At 41.2% G+C, this 21,426-nt stretch overlaps 1 protein-coding gene across 14 annotated transcripts in view; it reads left to right on the top strand.

Moving 5' to 3' along the window:
* The window catches only part of Prim2 (DNA primase subunit 2), a 306,703-nt gene that overhangs the window by 204,455 nt on the left and 80,822 nt on the right, over positions 1–21,426 (top strand). For all 14 annotated transcript variants that reach the window (XM_076557989.1, XM_076557988.1, XM_076557977.1 and 11 more), the window contains one exon: positions 11,828–11,895. In XM_076557989.1, coding sequence (XP_076414104.1) covers positions 11,828–11,895 — 68 coding nt within the window. The remainder of the gene's footprint in view (positions 1–11,827; positions 11,896–21,426) is intronic.

Here is a 21,426-nt window from a genome sequence, read left to right as displayed (position 1 = left end):
CCAGAAGAAGCACATGGATGGTGCTAGACTGCCTGGCAATATCTGATTCTGTCTGGATAGAGGAACAAGCTGTGAGTGAGATGTGCAGGCACACAGGGCTCTGTTTACACTCAAAGCCTTCCTCCATCTGCAAAGGCAAGGTCTCATTAAGGAGGTGCTCTCTGAGCCGGAGGAGAAAGCAAGGGAAGCAGCTGGAGTGCTGAGGAAGTGAGTCCTCCCAGCAGCATCCCTGAGCACGAGGGCCAGGGCTTTGTTCAAGTGACCTGAATTGCACATTGGAAACAGTGGTTAAGGTGTTAGCTGCAGGGGAAATGGGAACCCCTCTGTTTTCAATCACCCTCAGACTCCCCAGTACTTCAGTTGCATGTCTAAGGACTTTGCTTTATTGAATGCCTGTTTCCAAGGCATTCATACAAATCTTACCCACCAACTTGGCTTTCTTCTCCATTGCCCTGTCTCCACTTCCAAGTGTTAGTGGAAATCCAAGTTAGTGGGAAATGAGGTTTTACATTTATTTATTTATTTATTTATTTATTTATTTATTTATTTATTTATTTATTTATTTATTCATTCATTCATTCATTCATTCATTCATCTATCTATTTATTTACTTATTGTAAAAATAAGTAAGTAAATAAAAGTTAAAGCATGCATTTACGCATGCATATCTCTTCTCTGTCTCTTCACTTCTGTAATTAAATATAATGGTGGGTCCTTTGGTGTTAATTTTAGATTACTTAATCTAGAGCATGTTAAGTACAGGGCAGAACAGGGTTCAACATTACAAGCACAGTACACAGCATGGAGGCATGCCAATTCAGTGGGAACTTAGACCGACTCTTTGGACAGGCTAGAGATCCAGCAGGACTTAAGGAACTGCACTCAGAGAAGATGAAGGACATGCGCTATGAAGGCCACTGTTCTCCAGAAGTCTGTAGTGGGCATCTCTAGTGCACTGAGTACAGCCTGTGTGATTATTTAGGAAGCTTTTTGAGTAACTTCCATCTAATGCAATTTAGGTTAATATTCTTGAGGAACAGTTTAGCTCTGCAAAACTCAGGAAGGACATTTTTTTTTTATTTATTTTTTTATTTTTTTTTTAGTATGAAGTAAGAAATAACAAATTTATATTTAGGTTAGTATGGTACGGATACTTTAAAAGGAGATGATGAATGAAAATATAATAATGAATTTTAGTTTCTTTAGTTATTGTTTCACAATTTATTACATGAGACAACATCTAAAAGCTTAAATGGTTTGTAATGTCTTTGAATACAAAATTTTTTGGTTGAAACAAATGTTAGCTTTATCTCTTAGTAGTTGTGATGAATACCCAGACCCAGAGTCATCTCTGCCAACTCTCCATCCCAATTGTATCACCAGGGACTTCTTTGGTAGGAGCCTATAGAAAGTGAAAATATGTTTTTTTTTTTTTTTTTTTTCGAGACAGGGTTTCTCTGTGTAGCTTTGCATCTTTCTTGGAACTCACTTTGGAGACCAGGCTGGCCTCGAACTCACAGAGATCCACCTGCTGGAGAGATGGCTCAGCCGTTAAAGGCTAGGCTCACAACCAAAAATGTTATTTTTTTTTTTAAAGTATTAAGATTTTTAAAATCTACAAGAGACTAAGTCACCAAAGCTGTCATGGTGGCACTGTTTCCCCAGCAATGTTTATCTGTATAAAGATTGCGGCAGTAGACTCAAGCAAGGTTGTTGTTTTTGTTTGGCTTTGCTGGGGCTTGAACCCAGGGCCTTGTAGATGCTGGCAAGTGTCCTACCGCTGAGACAGATGGTGATTTGACTACTAAGAAGTTCAATGACCTTTGGTGGACCAGTTTGAGACACTGCCTTCTTGGGGAGTGTCCTACATATGGAAAAACAGTGAGGGTACTTGTGTGGTTCTGTCCTTGTTCCGTAAGAAGAGTCTTTTAGGCCACCAGAAAGTGGACAGCTCAGCCTCTTGGTTGTTGGTAGGAAGATTGGGACATTCTGGATTTCATGTGCCAGATTCTTCTTTTGTTCTTGAGGAGTCTGGTGGTGAGACTAATTGTGAGCTTAGCGGTTGGGTACTGCCCAGCAAGTACCAGGCCCTGGGCTTACTCCCCAACTAGAAAGAAAGGAGGAGAGGGAAGAGGCAGAAAGAGAGCATCCGAGTTCAGCAGAAGTTCAGCAGTGGAGAAACTGCTTGCTGTAGCTTAAGAATTTTGAGCCTAAATTATGAAGTTACTCTCAAAGTTGAAAGAGTTCTATGGGGGAAGAGTGCATGACTCATGTGTGCCCTCTCCATGTACCTCTCCTATCCTTTCTCTTCCTATACAAGCACTTGTTTTATAGTTTATAAATGATAACAACAGGCTGTGGTGCTCAGGGTAGCCCCTGATACCCATTTTCTTCTCACGCTAGGCCCCATGATCAAAACCGAGAGCTGGAATAGCTGCTTGCATGGGTCCTAGGCTTACTTCGCTCAGTCTGTGTGTATCATCCAGGCCCCCTGAACTGGAAACATCTTGTTACCTCTATAGTGCTTACTCTTCTTTGGAAGTTCAACTATTGGCATGTTTAGAACCCAGATGGAATCCCTTTTGCTCAGCAAGGTCATTTGCCAGTTTGGGAGCCTTGGTATTGAAAATCATGTTGGTGACCAGCAGATAGGGAAATTCCCAGGTGCTGCTGCAGACTGATAAGCTGCCTCTGGTGTGCTGATCCATGAGATAACCTGTTCACAAGCACTGTGAAAACCAGTAAATTCTGTGGGCGTTCGAGTACTAGGTGTCCTGATTATAAGGAGCAGTCTGACCTGCCAAGGGAGAGTCTGAGATGGGAGAACAAACTTGGCTACAGAAGAAAGTAGAAATAGAACATGGAAGTTCACATTGTGGGCTCTGTAATTGGGATCCATTGCTGTTAGAAGAGAATGTAGTTCAGAAGGACACAGGATTTGCTCTTGTTAAAATCAATGAAGTTAAAAGAGCAGCTGCTTGTAAAAGTTAATTTTCTTTGACATCTGCTTTGGTCCCAGTAATAAAAACAATAGCTCTGTTGAACAGCGTGTCTTTTCTAGCCCTGCATCTTCCTTGTTACTGTGAGAGCTGTTTGGAAAATTGTTGCCTTTCGGTTTCGGAAAATGAACAATGAATCGTTTGTCTTTTAAGATCAATGTAAAGCATAATCCATGCATCTTTAATTTAGTAGAAAACATTTTTAGTTGGTACTCTTAGGAAATAACAGGATGTAGAGAGTCATTCCAGATCTGTGAATTAAAGAACATGTGACGATATTTTGATAAGTTAAAATATTTCCTTAGTTAAAAATTTAAACTTGATTCTTTTTATCATTTGTAAAGATGCTCCAATGCCTCTGTCCTGTTTCAGTGGTGCAGAGTACTGTTCTGCTTATTTGAGTAGACAATGTTAAATGGCACACAGTGCTTGACTTTGCACCATCCACCCCAGATTTCTGTCTGGGTACTCCTTTGATAGGTGTTTCCATCTCTCTGGAGTTTTGACTGGTAGAGGGTAAAGGCACCAGAGAACAAAACTGAGCAATATTTCCAAGTGAGCTACGTTTTCCTGTCATTTTTATGGGTTTTAATTTAGCCAGTGTTAGGCGAGCAGTTCAGGGAGGAGGGATTTATTATTTTAAAATGGGCCGCCGTGTTCTTCATTTTCCGCTGATTGAGCCACCTTTGGTTTAAAGTGCCTGTTGTCTCTTTAAGACCCACTTACTAGATTTGACTGTGTGTTTGCGCCTCATTTATTCATGTTCCCTCTTTGCATGCTTATCTTTTGAAAAGCGTGAGAAATACGTTCTTTTGACAGGCTCCCTGTGGGCCCCTTGACAGTTGTCTTGAGAAAAGATTTGATTTTCACGAGTAGGTGAGTACCTGCATGTATGTAATTGTACCATGTGCATGCCCGGCATCCTCAGAGGCAAGAAGAGGGTGTTGGATCTTCTGGAACTCAAGTTACAGACAGTTGTGAGCTTCCATGTGGGTGTCGGGAACCGAACCTGGGTCCTTTCAAGAGCAGCCGGTGCTGGCTGACACAAAGTCCTCTCAAGAGCAGCGGCGAGCGTCAGTGTTGCAGGTGAAGTGCTTTACCCAGAGTGTTTTTCCTGCAAAGTAGAATTCACTCACTCAGATTCAGCCTCCTCTCCCTTAAAAAAAAAAAAAAAGTGTGCTGGGAGTGAGTGCTGCTTTCACGTTCCCTCTACCAGGTGTGATTGCTTTTCACTTGTGTTATAAACTTTTAAATCCACTGGAGCAAAAGATTCATTTCCTTTATTATTCAACTAAGGATATCAGATCTCTAATCTCCCATTCCACATCCAGAGCAGGTATTAGTAATAAATCAGCACTATTTCCTGTATATGGTTGGAGCAGATGGGCTTTAGGACATTCTACTCCAAAACGTGCTACCTTGGCATTGGGGAAACAGAGGGAAGAAGGTGACCTGCTGTCCATCCGTCGTCCCCTCCCCCCCCAAGCAGGCCATAACACTATCAACCCCGCCCCCCACTCTCCTGTAGAAAAGGAATGTATCTCTGAAGACCCAGGGACACAGTGAAGAATCTACAAGTCTATGTTACTAAGCCTCTCCCTCAGTCATTTCCATTGTAATTCTCCTTCTCTTCCAGTTGTATTTCTGGACAGCTACCCATGAAGCCTCTCATTTTATAGAAAATTTACATTAAAAATAAACTCACACTTTTCTCTTGTCAATGTGTTATTGGTTATAGTGATCTTAGTCACGAAGGAACTATTCCTAGGTAATGAGTGACCGTTGTAAACTACTGTTTTACATCCCTGCTCCATCTCTGGTCTGGGGGGATCAGGCAGTCCATAGCCTCTAGTGCTGTGTACTTGCCGGTGAGATTTACATCTAAGTCTTTAGCCCCATAACCTTCACTGGACTGTGGGTCTATGCTATATTTGGTTGTCTCCAAGATACTTTTAAATACTTATTTTATGTTTATGACTATTTTGCCTGTGTGTGTGTGTGTGTGTGTGTGTGTGTGTGTGTGTGTGTGTGTGTGTTTATCACATACATGTAGTGCCTATGGAGGCCAGAAGAGGGTGCCCAGACTCCCAGAACTGGTGTTATAGAGGGTTGTGAGCCACCATGTAGGTGCTGGAAACTGAACCTGGATCCCAGGCAAAGAGCAGCCAGTGTTCTTAAATGCTGAATCATCTAATCAGTGCCTTAGATTTTTTTAAATTTTAATTAATTTTAATCTTAATTAAAAATTTTTTTATTCTGAATTCAGCTCTTTTGTTTGTTTAATTGACTATTTTGAGACAGGCTATCATGTATGCCAGACTGGCCGTAAACTCCTGACCTTCCTGCGTCAAGCTCCCAAGTGCTGTGATTAAGTGTGGGCCACCAGGCCAGCTCTAAAAGGCAATCTAGCCACTGTTTTACCTGCCTGCCCACTTTCCTGGTGTCCTCCACGTCCTTAGTCACCGAGTTCTGTGGTACACACTTGCTTCGTTTTCCCATGTTCACATTCTTCCTTCTTCCACAGTGTCTCAGCCACAGTTCGATTGTTTGTCTTGAGTCCCTGTAGGTGCCACACTCTTACTTGCTCTCCTTGTTGCTGTTTAAGCTTGCCCTGCTCAGTTCCTTTCTCTACTGGAAAGACACCTGTCCTGCCTTGCCCTAAGTGTTTCAAACACAGATGTGTGCAGAACTCACCTCCAGGAGACACCCAAAGTTAATAGACTGTCATTGCTTTGGAGTGTTCTCAGGATTGAGGAAAGGGAGAGAATGTCACTTAGAAAACTTCTCTAGTGATTTGTGCCCTTTCCTTTCCCTTTTCCTAGATAAATATCAAATTGCACAAAAGAATTTAAAAACCTGCTATTGCTTAATTCTTTCTGTGCTGACCAACCTCTATTTTGAGCTATATTGAAGAGATTGTATCTCAGTGGAAGGAACACTTACATATTATTCTGTGTTTTCTGTCGCTGTGAGTTTTCTGTTTTCAACAGGGAGGGGAGGTGTCAGGGTCTCACTCTGGAGGTCAAGGTGGGCAGAACTCTCAATCCTCCTGCCTCCCCCTCCCCAGTGCTGAGATTAGAGGTGTGTGCTGCCATGCCCCACATGGTCTAAAAGACACGTGTGCCAAGCATGCTTTCTATCCAAGGTTTCCAATCCTTGAGTAAATTAATCCTCTAATTACTATTTACATTTCAGTTTCCATCCAGTTCAGTGTCCTTTGGGGTAGGGTTGTTCTGAGACAAACATTTTGGATTTCCTTCAAAAAGTTATTGTGTAGGAGAAAGCACACCAATCACATCCTCGGAGATGTTTAAATATACACTTTAAGTCGGGCACTGCTGGTTCCCATGCAAAGCCCGTTTCTTTACTTTAACCTAACTGACCTTATTTCAGAGGTGCTGTTTGCACCGACTCTTACTGTCTGACATGCTTTCAAGTTGTCTCAGTCTTGTCAGATTTTCTTATTCACTGTATTTTTTAAACCTCTATGTACATGGGTGTGTTGATGGGTGGGGCTTACACACTTGAGTTCAGGTGCCTAAGGGGGTGGGGAGAGGGCATTGGATTCCCTGGAGTTGGAGTCATAGGTGGCTGTGAGCCACCTGGTTTAGGTTCTGGGAAATAAACTCAGGTCCTCTGGAGGAACAGCAACTACTCTAACCTCCGAGCCATACCCAGGTGTTGTTTTTTTTTTTTTTTTTTTCGAGACAGGGTTTCTCTGTGTAGCTTTGCGCCTTTCCTGGAGCTCACTTGGTAGCCCAGGCTGGCCTCGAAATCACAGAGATCCGTCTGGCTCTGCCTCCCGAGTGCTGGGATTAAAGGCGTGCGCCACCAACGCCCGGCAATACCCAGGTGTTTTAAAATTTGTTTTTATTCATTTAGAAAGACTTTACACTTTTAATAATGTCTAAAAAAATATGTCTTCATTTGATAGTTCTCTTTTATCTGTAGCAATTATCTAGTGACCAAAATCCCCCTCAGTCCAAACCAGGGAGTAAAAGGAAAGAACTACGGTAGTTTCTCCATAGTGTATAATGTATTTTACATTTCTGTGCACTTAGATAAACACATACTGAGGTTTTATGAGTTTATACTACACCCATAATTTGAGTTTTGAACCTGAAAGCCACAGTTCCTTTGTCTTACCTAGGGTTTCTATTGCTGTGATTGAAACACTGTGACCAAACCAAAAAGGAAGTTGGGAAGGAAGGGTTTATTTGGCTTACACTTCCATATTGCTGTTCATCATCACAGGGAGTCAGGACAGGAACTCAAACAGGGCAGGAATCTGGAGGCAGGAGCTGATGCAGAGGCCATGGAGGGGTGCTGCTTACTAGTTTGCTTCCCATGACTTGCTCAGCCCGCTGTCTTATAAAACCCAGACCACCAGCTCAGGGATGGCACCACCCACAATGGGCTGGGCCCTTTCCTACCAATCACTAATTAAGAAAATGCCAGATCTTACGGCCAGATCTTATGGAGGCATTTTCTCAAGTTTCCCTCCTTTCAGATAACTCTAGTTTGTGTGTCAGATTAACACAAGACTAGCCAGCACCTCTGTGGAGCACTTGCTGTATTTACAGAAGGACTTTAGATGTCTTATTGAGCTAGAAATGGAAGGGGAAATGTATATGGCCCTCCGAGTAGTAAGTTACATTTACTAATGAAGCTAGAGTACAAGGCTGACAGGATCATTGCCTAGGGCCGACTTTCTGAACTACTGCCTGGAAGTGTCTAAGAGGGAAGAGTCCCTTCTCTCCCCTGCATGACCCCCACACCCGTCCTCAGCACGGGTGGAAAGCAATGGCAGGAGATTAATGCCTGTATGATGGAGCGTATACTTTTTGAAGGGAATGAAAGACAGAGTGAATGCCGTGGGAAACAGAATACCAGTTGACAGTGCTGCTTTCCAGGGCTGAGCAGGGCAGGCCTCTGTGTGGAGGTGGTGTTGGAGTGAAATCCCAAATATCGAGAAGGGACACTTGGGTTATCTTGAACTCTGAACTGCAGAGGTGAAGGGAAGCTTGCAGACTGTGGCCCCATTTTGAGACGTGAGGGAGTAAGGCGACACATGAGCACCCCAGGATCAGGCACCACTCCTGATTCCTCACAGGACACGTGGGGACGAGTCAAGATTGATGGTGTGGCAGAGAAGAATGTTTTGTGTTGTGTGTCCAGATCTTGGGTGTTTACATGGCTCTACGAGAGATCTGCACAATGATACCAATCTTTAAAGATTCATTTTTATTATTTTTAAAATTATGTGTCTGTTTGTGGGTATATACATGTGAGTGCAGGTGCCCACAGAGGCTACAGATACATGAGCTCCTGGAACTGGAGTTACAGGTGGTTGTCCTGTTGTGGGTGTTGGGAACCAGACTCATATCCTTTGCGGAGCAAGCAGTAGGTGCAACTGCTGAGCCCTCTCTCCAGCCCAGTATCAGTCTTTAAAGCAAAATTTATCTAAGCATCACTGAGTCCAGTTGTAATGGCGCATTCCTGTAATATTAGCATTCTGGAGATGAAGCCAGGAGGGTTGCCTCAAGTTTGAGACCAATCTGATCTATAGAGCCAGTTTTAAGCCACCCAGGGCTACATATGGAGACCCTGTCGCAAAAAAGCCAAAGGGGAGGAAAATTAGTCCCTTGGCATGCTTGCCAAACCACAAAAAGCTTCACCATTCCAAACTCCTCCCTACTACTTCTGGTTTGTCTCTCTGTCTCTTCCAGATGCCCTCTGATGGTCTCTGATTACTTTCTGTCAACTAGTTGCCCTCTCAGCCTTCTGACCCAAGGTTAACTTTATTTAATTACCTCAAATGCTGACTTGGGGTTCACAGTGTGATCAGATATCCCCCAACAATGAATCCTTTGAAGGAGGCATAGTTTTGGGATTCATACAGAGCATTTTTTTTGTTTTCTATAAAAAAAAAAAAACCCACCAAATTTTGTAAATAAAATTTACTAGCTTGCTATTCACTTTAACTTGTAGAGAAAATGTTTAAACTGTCTAATAAAAATTTTGGTCTGATAGGATATTGCCTTCTGGGAGGGCTGATCACTGTCATTTAGTTTTGATTTTCATGAAAGCAGGGATTTGAAAGCCTTTACCTATCAAGAGCAGATAGAGATATACTTTTCTTTTTCATCAGCTAATAGAGTGAGTTGCATGATCGTGTCATCATTCGGTAGCTAGCTCTGTTACACATCTGTTAGTTATTGTTGCTAGGGCTGTGGCAGCCTCATGGTGGGATGGGGGAAAGAAGCCAGCATAGTACTTTAGAAGTTTGAAGAAAGAGCGTCTCTGAAGCTGGCAGTCCCTTAATGACAGCTTCAGTAGTCACTTGAAGTCAGTGCATGGGTCTACCGCCAGTTTGGGGATAGGTTCATTACCACCCCTCCTTAACCCAAAACCATGCACTGTTTTTGAAAGTGCTAAATGTTTTTACAAGTTGTAAAGGATAGCCTTTGGAAAACATTTTGACCCCCATCTCCAGTTTAGAAATCATTCTTGGTAGATATTTGTCCAAGTTTGCTTTCTCTTACTGCATGGCCAAAAGCAACTTGGGGAGGAAAAGGTTTATTTCATATTATAACTTACAGTCAATCAGAGCAGGAACTCAGAACAGGAACCCAGACGCAGAAACTGGAGCAGAGGCGGTGGAAGAATCTGCTTACTGGCTTGCTCCCTCTGGCTCATGTTATGTTGTGCTACCTTTCTTATACTACCAGCGCCACAGTAGCAGTCAAGAAAATGCCCCTCAGGCATGCCCATAGGTCTGTTGGATGGAGACAGTTCTTCAGCTGAGGGTCCTTCTTCTCAGATAGCTTCAAGATGACAGCCCAGCTTCGCCATGACAGTTAATTAAGTTCCTGGTAGAGAAGCTCAAAATCGAATTGCTCTGTTCTAGACACCTAGCCGTGACAACTTTCTACCTGGGACTCTTTGGTGTATCTTGTGTAGCAGGTTGGAACTAGAGTTGGTGTCTCTCACTTTTGGTTGAGTGTTTCACTACTGTGGCCCCAATGAAAGTTTTATAAAATTTCGAGTGTAAGATCATTGCAATAACTTTAACCTGAAAGCCTAAGAGAATTCTTGGCAGGTTTTAGTTAGAGAAGAAATTAACTCTTAATTTAAAAACCTCAATCTTTTAGTGTGGGATAAATTAGGAGAAAAGCAAAATAGGAGGCAGATACAGTAGTGAATGGAATGCATTAATAGTTCAGGGAAAAGCAAGTGGAGGATGGAATTGAGATGAAGGACTATTTGAGGAATTCCCTCATTTGGAGTGAACAGCTGTCCAGGAAATGTGGTGTGGTGGAGAGGGGTCTGTCTGTTTTCATTTAGAAAAGATGGTTTAATTAGGAAGCACGCTATGGAAATTGCAAGTGCTTGGGAAAGTCCAGCCTGTCTGCTCTGTTCTTAGAAAATTGGCTTTTAAAGTATCAGTTTTAGAGAATAGCTTAGGATCTGAGACATGACATCTCTTTAACAATGAAAGTGGTATTTTGTAGAGGGATTTGACATTAAAGATTCTATGATAGGATGTGCTAAAGGTTTGCTTATAAAGTTTGATCACTTTTCTGGTGATGACATACTAGGCAACATTTTTTCATGAATACTAAAAATCTTTTTGTGCTAAAATTGTAGCGTATTATTGTGTCACAGTATTGTATTTTAATTTAATAGCTGTTGATTGTTGACTTATGTGAAACTCAGAATGCTTGCTATTCATTATTAGACATTGTTTAATTAAATGCTGCCATACAGTGTTTTGGTCTTTTCTTTTTTGGACTTATTCTGCCACTGAGTTACAGCCCAGCTCTAAAACTTACATTAGAGTATTTTTTTTTTTTTGGTTTTTCGAGACAGGGTTTCTCTTGTGTAGCTTTGCGCCTGTCCTGGAGCTCACTTGGTAGCCCAGGTTGGCCTCGAACTCACAGAGATCCGCCTGGCTCTGCCTCCCGAGTGCTGGGATTAAAGGCGTGCGCCACCACCGCCCGGCACATTAGAGTATTTTAATATTTTCAATTATAGCTGTTATTCATACAGTATAAAAGTTGGTTTGATAAATTGTTTTCTGTTTTCAGGAAGTCTAATATGAAAACAATGGAGTGAGGATACTCTGCATAGTACCAAAGGATGTCTTTAGTCCGTTACTTTTCCTAAGATTCCCTTCTGTGAATTGTCAGATGAGTTCTTTTTAGTAGAGTTTGCCTTTCAGTTTTGGTCTCCTAGATTAATTTGAGGTCACATTTTAGTATTAAATACTCTTAGTTGTTTTTGAGTCTTAGAAGATGTACTTGGTTGTTAAAATTAAGGAAGTTATGAGGGAGAGTTGGTGTGTATTCCAGTTTCATGATTGCTTGGCCATAAGTGAAAGTCCCCCTCTTTAATGGCATCATTATCTTAGAATCATACTGTAAAATTAGGTTTTATACATTTTAATGTTAGAACTTTTTCCAGTTTATTTACAGAGATAATGTGCTTGTGAGCAGAGGCCTTTGCACAGACTCAGACCGGGCTCTTGGCTTTCTCTCCATGCAAAGCTCAGTAACGTATTCTGTGTCCTCAAAGCTGTCGTTAGCTTTGTTTTCTAAGATGGGCTCTCTCTGGGTAGTAAGGACTGGCCTTGAGCCCTCCATCACCTGCCTCCGCCTCCTGAGTGCTGGAGACATGTAGTTATTTAATCCTGGTGAAGGACTAACCCCTTGAGTTAAGGACAGAAGTGCCCCCTGTGTCTGTGACCGCCTGCCTGGTTTCCCCCCAGCTCCCCTTTGCTTACGGTGCAGCCCTTGCCACATTTCTGACTCTCTCCTCTGTTTCAGCTGACAGCCAGGTCCTTGCCTGCCGTGCAGTCCGATGAGCGGCTGCAGCCTCTGCTCAACCACCTCAGGTAACAGACTTGTCAGTGTTAAACCAATTACCGGTTTTTATTTGCTTGAATTCTGTTAATCAACTTGAATACTTGCTATCCTTGGTTCTCGAGTGCTGAGCCAGTTCGTTTCATTCAACAAAAATGTAGAAACTGTTTGTTACATTTAAACTAAGCTGAGTACAGGTGACCAACTTATGGAAAAATATAAAATTAATGTGCTTTTTACTTAAGCACAAAGCTAAGGTATACTTTTATTTGGAATTGATGAGTGGATGAGGTTTGTTTCTAAATATAAAAATAACATAACTTCAATATTTATAAAACAAACAATAGGCAAAGGAAGAAATCTGTTATTACTATTCACAAATAATATTTCTTCCTTTTATGCTCTTTAAAAATGCAGTTTTGAAACAATGGCTTTATTGAATTTACTTTTTCCCATTTACCAGACATGAGAATTATCACTTTATTGAAGTCATTCTAAAAACATCATTCTTAGTGATTGCATTAAAGTTTTCTTTTACAGTTGTAATTATAGTATATTTGTCATTATTGATATTGAAGATATTTAGGCCATCTCTAGTTCTTTTTTGCCTGCAGTAATGTCATTGAAATGATCCACATGAGATAGTTAATGACACTGTGCTGGTTAAGCCAATTAAAAGTATATGAGTCCTATTAATGGCCAAACTAAGAGTGGAGTTATGCCTCCAAAATGTCTCTTGGTGCCCAAGCTCAGGGGTACAGTATTTTTAAAGACAAAACCCACAGTACATCAGTGCTCAAGGTGGGGTCATAGCAATGAGGGCTTTGGAGTTGCCTAGTAGCACCTATTTTCTTGCAAAGCTCAGCCATATTATCCACACACTCCATGACAATTATTTTTGATTTATGCGTCATCTTAGTTATTTTGGTTTTATATTTAAGCTTGCATACACATCATTTATTTTGGTTAATATGGCTGAACCATGGCCAGGGTCACAGACATTCCCAAAAGCATTGCCAAGGTGGATGTGGCTGTTGAGGGTTAGAGGGCTGAGAGGTATCCAGACAGACACAAAATAAAGTCAGGACAGGATGGCGTCAGCTTAGTCATTTCATCTTATGTAAACCTTTGCCTTTATCTGTATTTTAGGTTATTTCATTAGAATAGTCTTTCAGAAGCAGAATTACTTTGTCATAATGTACGGACTATCTTAAAGATTTCAGAATATATGTATTTCTTTACAAAATGTTGTTCTACTTACATTCTTACACTGCACATGACTACCCAGGCTGCTTTAACCTTGAATGAGGCAGATCAGCCACGAAGCTGTTGCAGGATAATTCAGCCAGTCATAAAAATGCTACTGTGGCCACATGCACCTCAGTTCTCATGAGGAATGGCTTTTAGACATTTTATTATCCATTTCTGTTTTAGGGTGAGATTAACAGTCTGTGTTCTTTACTCAATTATTGATAGCATCTCATGACTTTATTTGATCTCAGGTACTTAAAGTATAAAAGATTGTAACTCGGTTATATTTGATCCAAGCAGTTTTCTCTAAATTTTTATTTAGCCTACTTACATTTACAACACTTGTATAGTCAATGAGAATATTGTTTCTCTTTAGAGTTCCTAATTTTTAAGTTTTTAAAGATTTATTTATTGTAGTTTTAGTTATATGTGATTTTATGAGTAGTTTGCATTTCTGTGTGTTTTGCACCATGTTCCTGCAGTGGGTGAGGAGGTCAGAGAGGGTGTCAGATCCCCTGGAACTGGAGTTACCCACGGTTGTGAGCCCCTGCGTCAGTGTGGGAACCGAACCCTGGTCCTGTGCAAAAGTAGCCATTGTTCTTACCCACTGAGCCATCTCTCTCTCAAGCTTTCCCCTCGCCTTTGTCACCGAGACAGTTTACATTCTGGCATTTTTTTTTTCTTCATTCTTTGCTGCTCCCTTTCCTTTCCTTTTCTCCCTCTGGGTCAGTAATTTTCATGTAATTGATTCTGGGGGGTGGAGGTGTGGGATGTGACTAAGACTAGTGTTTCTGGTGCCGAGAAGCAGTGCCTCTTGTACATATTTGTTTCATATCCTAGAGCTGTCTGCGTTCATGGGTCAAGAACCTAGACCTGGTTGAGTATGCTGCTCAGTCTCACTTCTCTGACCCTTCTGAATCTTCTGATGTTACCTTCAAAGATCTCTTCCTTCACTAGCTTGTGCAGTGCTACTCATGCTTTCTCCTCTCTGATACAGTTCGCAGCACCGCCAGAGGTGATTATGTTCTTGGCTTTAGCTCTTCTATGTCTGTGTGTCCCTGTCCCCCCAACCCGAGAGCTTGGTGCTGCTCTGGATGTCCTGCTGGTAAGAACTATAACCTGGTGAATGATTGATTGTTCTTTAGTTCAGGTGTCATGTAGTTCCCTTCTTAGCCTGGCCCAGATGCCTTCCGATAGGTTAGTTTCTTTATCCATGGCTACCTCTGTTAGAGAATTGGATGCTGTTATTGTCTTCCTATGGCCCAGTAGCCAGGATGATACCCCACACTCAGGAGGTAGGTACTATGTGTTTTGCAGAGTGAAATTCAAGTTATGCTATTTATCCTTTCTTTTTTCTCCTGAATGAAATTTTTATATTTGAGAAATAAATTTCCCCCAAACATTTTGCTAGTTCAAAATATAAGTCAAAGAGGTTGACTCTTAGCTCTAGTGAATACTTGATTTTGGGCAATCATGATAGATTCTCCTTCTTCTATCTCAGTATGGTAATTGTCACCTAGAGTTTAGATTAACTACTGAATCTCTTTGAGTCCTTGAAACTTGCACAGACTGTACATTCGTTTAGGGCTTTTATTCTCTGTGGAGTTCATTCATGACTGGTTGCTAGGCAACCAGGACTGGATGTTGCTTTTTTATTGTTATTAAACCAAATGGCTTCTCATTTTATTACTGTGTCAGAGACATCTGTAGGTAGGGTGGCAGCTGGTGTGCATAGCTTGGCACTTCCTGTTCTACAAAGTAATCCTACGAAATGTGTGCCTTTCAAGCATATCAGATTGTCTTTTGGCTGTCAAGTATGTGATGATTTTCTTTTATCTTCCTTTTTTTTAAGGTCAAAGTGGCAAAGAATTGAGCTAGACTGTAGCTCAGTTGGTAGAGTGCTTTAATAGTGAGCATGAAACCCTGGGGTTGATCTCTCCATTGTGGCATCAGCAGGGTGTGGTGCCATATTCCTTTGGCAGATAGAGTCAGGGTGATCAGAACTTCAAGGTCATTCTCCACTATATAGTGAGCTGAAGGCAGGTCTAGGGTGCATTAGATTCAGCTTCAAAAACAACAACAACAACAACAAAATGATGAGAAAGGTGATCACTTGCTTTGAGATATTCTAATGGCAATCTTGTTGGGAAAAAATAAATTATCATTGATTTATGTGAACTTTATAATTTAAGTGTGACCTAGAGGAGATAGACTTTAGAAGGTGTTATTGAAGTCATTATTTGTTCTAACTTCGGTGCCTCTAATGATCAAAGATGAAAGATGAATAGCATTTGAAGAGCATTTTAATTAAATTTGTCAATAAATCTCATTTGGGAGATTATCTGGTTACCTGTAAATGTTGAAGGAACAGTGTAGAGGAATTGCTAAATTCTTTTGCAGCATTTAGTCACTCAGAATTTGCCAACCTGATAATCTAGGCCATTTCTTAACTCTATGTGTGTGTGTGTATATATATATATATATTTTTATTGAGACTGAAGGTGTAAAATATCCATATTTTTTCACTGAGTTCAGTTCTCTTATTAAAACTTAAACACAGAAAAGCACATGCTTCAGTATCTTGTAGAAGTAAGTTTATTTTTACTCGTTAGTAGCATTTATTGGTTACTGATTGCCTCCTATGTGCGTCAGTAAAAGTGAGGCACAGTTTGTTATCCAAGAATTTCCAGGTTGGCTTCATCCCAGACTGGCACATTAGTGGGTTACAAAACTGGCTAAGCTTTTGATTATAACTGGATACCAAAGCACACAGCTTTATTAATTAACTTGTTTCCCCATGGGGTAATTTCCTTAAATGATGGTACCAAGGCTCACTTACTTTTTAATGTTTGTACTTTCTAGCTCAGCAGTGTCTCAAGTTGGCAGCTCAGATTGGAGGAATCCTTATTCCTATTTGTAGAATATTGTCTTTAATAATAGAATAGAGGAGAAGGAGACTATGCCTGCTGTCAAATTAATAATTTCTGACAATTTAGTCTTGAAATGATTGTAAGACATATGTAGAGAATATGTTTAGTGAATAGCTAGACCTACAATGTGAGGGTGATTTTAACGTGAGAAATGTTTGCTGGTCACTCTCTGTAGGTGATTGTTACAGTCAGGGACACCGTTGAGCTAACTGAGGCTGAGAGAGCAAAAGAGGAGAGGAAATGACTTGAGTGGAGTCCACAGCATATTGGTGTTTGACCTCTGTGGGGCAGTGTGGGAATAGGAGATGAGTCAGAAGAGAAACTAGTAGAAATACCAGGGAGGGATCTCCTGAATGCCTGGAGAACACTGAGAGGATATTGTTTCAAAGGCGCTAAAGCAGTGGTCATAACCCCTCTGGAGTTGCATATGAATGTCCTGCACAGCAGACTTACATTACGGTTCATAACAGCAGCGAAGTGCAGTTATGAAAAGCAACAAAATAACTTGGTGTTTGGGGGTCACCATAACATGAGGAACTGTATTAAAGGGTCACAGCGTTAGGAAGGTTGAGAACCGGTGGGCTAAAGGAAAGCTTAGAGCACGGTCACACACCCCAGGGAAGCCAGGCAGGAAGCAAACAGTGCCAGCTGAAGTAACCCAGGAACTAGCCACAGTGTTATAATAGTGGTACAGCTGGGGATCCGAGTCCTACCAAGGAACAAGGAAGAACTGAGGCTGTGGAGACAGGACGTCCGCTCTGCTCTTGCTGGGGCTTCATTAAGGGCAGGGAAGGAAGGAGGGCTACATTCCGAAGGTTAAAGATAGTTTTAGGGTTTTGTTTTGTTTTAAGATTGCAGAGGTAGACATATTACAGGGTAAGGGGGAAGGGATTATGGGAGTTAGAGGGAACGGATCAAAGGAGAAAGACTGAGAGGGTGCAGAGTGAATAGGACCAAGGACTCAGATTGGTTGGCGTTTGCAAAGTGCTGATCAGCATAGTATGCCAGTTCCTGTTCAGAAGAGCCTTCTGGGAATAGCAGGTAGACACTGTCGTTTCTGTCTTTAAAAGTTGACAGAACTTGAGAGAACGTTCTCTTTATGAAAGCCTAGTTTCTTTAAAACTACTGCCCATCTCTCTTCTCAGAAAAGAGAGACACAATGATGGTCCCTGGTATTTCCAAGAATTTGGGAGACTGAGGCAAGGGGATGACTTAAACCATGTGGTTAACACATCAAGACCCTGTTTTGAAAACAGTGAAGAAGGGTGATGAATGGATATTTCATAAGATACCACTTTTTTTTTTCTTCAAAATTCCTATTAGGAAAAACTCTTCAGTTAGGAAAATTAAACTGGTTTTGATTTGCTGAGAAATCAAACAGAATAACTAAAGAATCAACAACAACCCCCCCCCAAAATTCTAAAATGGGGGGAGAATTTGAATAATTTGTTTTCTTTAAGCCATGCATCATTATCTCCACCACTAATGAGCTGCGTCTCCCCGTGAGTTCACTGTCACCCTGTACTTCTGCCATTGATTTTCCAGCCATGGTTGCTTAGCACACTGGTTTACTTTTGAGCTGTACAAAGATCTCTGGTTATGTTCCCATGAATCTACCCACTCATCATAGATGAGAATCTTTTACTGCTCTAACCCTGCTACTTCATGGGGTAATGTTTATAAAGTAGTAGGAGTTTTTAAAATTACGTTTATTTGATCATTCATGTATGTGGGTAAAACAACATGCAAGAGCTGGTTCTCTCCTACCTGTGGTCCCGAGGAGCACACTCAGGTTAAAGATGGTGGCAAGCACCTTTACCCACTGGCCCATCTAACCAGCCCTTCAGGCAAGCATGGGTGTGTAATAATAATCACTATTTCCACTTATTATATCACTTAGAATTTAAAGTATGAAAACATGAGATTAAAGAGAAAAACTTCATACCAGTTTTACATATAAGAATTTGCATGAGAGATTTTATTCCCTTAAATATACTGTAGTGCCTCTCCATAATGTGCGTATTCTCCTGTGTCCCTCCACTTTAGCATAGGGAATTTGTGTGTGTGGAGGTGGGGTGGGTGGGGAACAGGTTGTTCCTAATCATACTGACTCTCTATGGTGTATGTATTTCTCCTACATCCTTCCACTTTAATATAAAGAATGGGGGAGGGCAGGATGTTACTAATCTAACAGTTATTCTTATTCAATGTCTTGTCTTCAATTGAAGAATAAATAATTTTAAAACTGTGTAGCTCAAATTGCTAAATGGTTGTATTAATACAAACCCGGATTCAGATATTGGGGTAAATGCTGAAAGATCAGAGAGACGAAGGAACAAGCCACAGCTACTTCTCACCTTGTCAACTCCACAAGTCCTCTGAGTCCTTAGCCAAAAGGGCTTCTACCGAAAAAGCTCTCAGCCGAAAGACCTCTAGTTCCTGTCTCCTCACGCCTTATATACCTTTCTCCGCCCAGCCATATTAATTCCTTCCCAATGCTGGGATTAAAGGCGTGTGTGCTTCCCAAATACTGATAGCAGAGGCATGAGATCTCAAGTCCTGGGATTAAAGGTGTGTGATTCCCAAGTACTGGGATTAAAGGTGTGTGCCACCACTGCCTGGCTCTGTTTCTCTCCTAGACTGAATCAATCCCATGTAATCCAGGGTGGCTTTGAACTCACAGAGATCCAGACAAATCTCTGCCTCCCAGTGCTAGGATTAAAGGTGTGTGCCACAACTGCCTGGCCTCTATGTTTAATCTAGTGGCTTGTTCTGTCCTCTGATCTTCAGGCAAATATTATTAGGGTACAACAAAATCTCACCACAAAACTTTGTTTGCTATATACTGTTTCTTCTAATTTTATCATCCTGTTTCAGTTCAAGAATTAGTTAGAACTTAATACAACATAGTAGAGAGGAGTGTTATGTGCAAAGGATTAACTTTTAACGCATCCTGAATTCATAAGATAGTTATACTGATCTTTTAATGTCATTTAAAGTAATGAAATCATCTTCCTTACACTGTATTATCATGTCATATTATTATAACTGCTTGTATAGGATTCCTGTTCCTACTGCAGTACATTTGCTTAATGTGGACATGTTTCCATTTGCTCCTTTAAATTAGTGCACTGGCACTAATCTTATGTCAGACAGGCAGCTTCTTCAGAAAGCTTTTCCTAGTAGGCATAGCGATAAACTGAAGTGTTTTCTCTTCGAATAAGCTCCCATTTTCAGATCAGAACATTGCGTTGATATTCATGTCAATTGTGGGAAAAAATGAAAGTAAATGCTAGAAAATGGTTTATTAGATTAGGGCATCCACCAGTCAAAGTCTGAAATGAAAACCTTGTTACTGCGATGCACACACTCACCAGTTGTTTGCCAGCTCTGCCTTGTCACCTGTCCTCAGTCTCTGGCAGAACCTTGAACTATTTATTTCCTTTAATCATGCATCAACACAAGCTTTTAATTCACTGATAACTGCAAAGGTCTGTGTAATAAATTAATACGATTATTATATTATAAGGTTATTTGGGGTCTGTATAAGAAATTAATAAATTAGAATGTATACTTTTTAATTTATAACCTTAGAATGATTTTTTCCATATCTATATCAATAATGATCACATGTTCGTAAGAATATATTTGCTCAAAGTTGACATTTTGTTAGAAGTTACCCATTGTATACAGGCACTGTAATAGATACTCTGATTAGGTACAAGAGAGTTACTAGATATGGTCCCATAATTCCAATATATTTTCTAGGGGGAAAAGAAGCAAAATTTATGAACACATACATGCACACATGCCTAATCCAATAGAGAGAAGGGAAAGTGGAAGGTCTTGGCAGAGGTCCTGTGTGCACATGGCTCTCGTTAGGAAGGTAAGGGTTGGAGAGATGGCTCAGCAGTAAATCACAGGCGCTGCGCCTCAGGAAGTCCAGCATTTCATGTTCAGGACTCACGTCAGGTGGTTCATGTCCACCTGTAGCTCCAGCTTCAGGGCTCTTACACCTTCCCCTGCATGTGCACGCATGCACGCGCGCACACACACACACACACACAGAATTTTAAAAAATTAATATTAAAAGAATTTAATGCCATTGAGTGTGTTCAGTAAAATATGTAGTTATAACATGGCGCGTTTGAAAATCAACAGAAGAACTCATCCTTGCTCCCCACTGCAGCCATTGCTGACTTTATTATAACCTGTATAGATATCTGTATGTGATTGTAAAGTGGCCACACTTTCAACAGTTCTTTCACATATGCCATGATATATAACAAAGTAGAAATTGACTTTCATGGCTCTGATGTTGAATTCTACATATTGTTCAATGGAGGGCAGAGCAGCTTTATCTTTTGCTTAGCTGTTGTCCTTTTCTCCGGTCTTGAGGCTCCTCTGTGTGTGTGTGTGAAAAGAACTTTAGTTCCTGTGTGACTATGAACTGTGGAGAAGAAACACTAACAAATCTCCTCTTCTAGAGTTTTTTCTAAAAGCTAGTTTTTGGCCTCTACTTAAGTAATAAGATCCATTCTCTTCTGCTGGGCCGATCCAGAGCTCTCTAACAAAGTCTGCAGTGATGGGGATAGAGGAAATGACTTTCTGAAAAGGCCTGAGGAAGCTTTGCAGTGCCCACTGTAACACATTAACTAGCAACTGCAAATAAGGTATCTGCTAATCAATTGAAGTTTCTAGGAAGATGATCTGTACCTGTGCTGTTCATTCCAGTAGCCAGTAGTCACGTACAGCTATCTAGTGCTTGGCTTTTGCAACTGAAGAACTACATTTTTAAGTAGTGGGGCTGAGAGTGCTTAGTCTAAAGGTATGGCTTGCTCTGAGTGTCTCTGAAGGACTTAAGTAGTTTGGCCCCAACATAGCAGTGTTCAGAGGAGATGGATCACAAGGCTTATATAACATTGTCAATAGCAGAAGCCACTGCTGGGTTAGTAATTCAATGTATAGTTGGGAGTTGGAAACTCAGGAGATGGGGCCTAGTTGGAAGAAGTAGGTCACTATGAGGGTGCCCCAGGAGACTGTATGTTATCCTAGGCATGTGCCTACACCCCATTCTCCCCATTCTCTTTCTCTCTTGGTGTGTGTGTGTGTGTGTGTGTGTGTGTGTGTGTGTGTGTGTGTGGTGTTTCCTGGCCACCACAAATAAATAGCCTTTCCTCTCACACTTCTGTCTCCATGACATTCTGCTTCACCTTAGGTCCAACACAATGGAGTCAGCGGACCCTTCTGACACCATGCCCCTGTATAAGTAGCTCCTGCTGTGAGGTGATTTTCTAACGCATTGTCACAATGGAAATATGACTAACGTGGGTGAGCTTGTAAAAGCTACGCTTAAAGGGCTGTGGTAAGACAGTTGGGTAA

The sequence above is a fragment of the Peromyscus maniculatus genome, chromosome 21 (assembly GCF_049852395.1).
Source record: "Peromyscus maniculatus bairdii isolate BWxNUB_F1_BW_parent chromosome 21, HU_Pman_BW_mat_3.1, whole genome shotgun sequence".
NCBI classification, from domain to species: Eukaryota; Metazoa; Chordata; class Mammalia; order Rodentia; family Cricetidae; genus Peromyscus; species Peromyscus maniculatus.
This window is presented reverse-complemented; position numbering and strand designations above follow the sequence as displayed.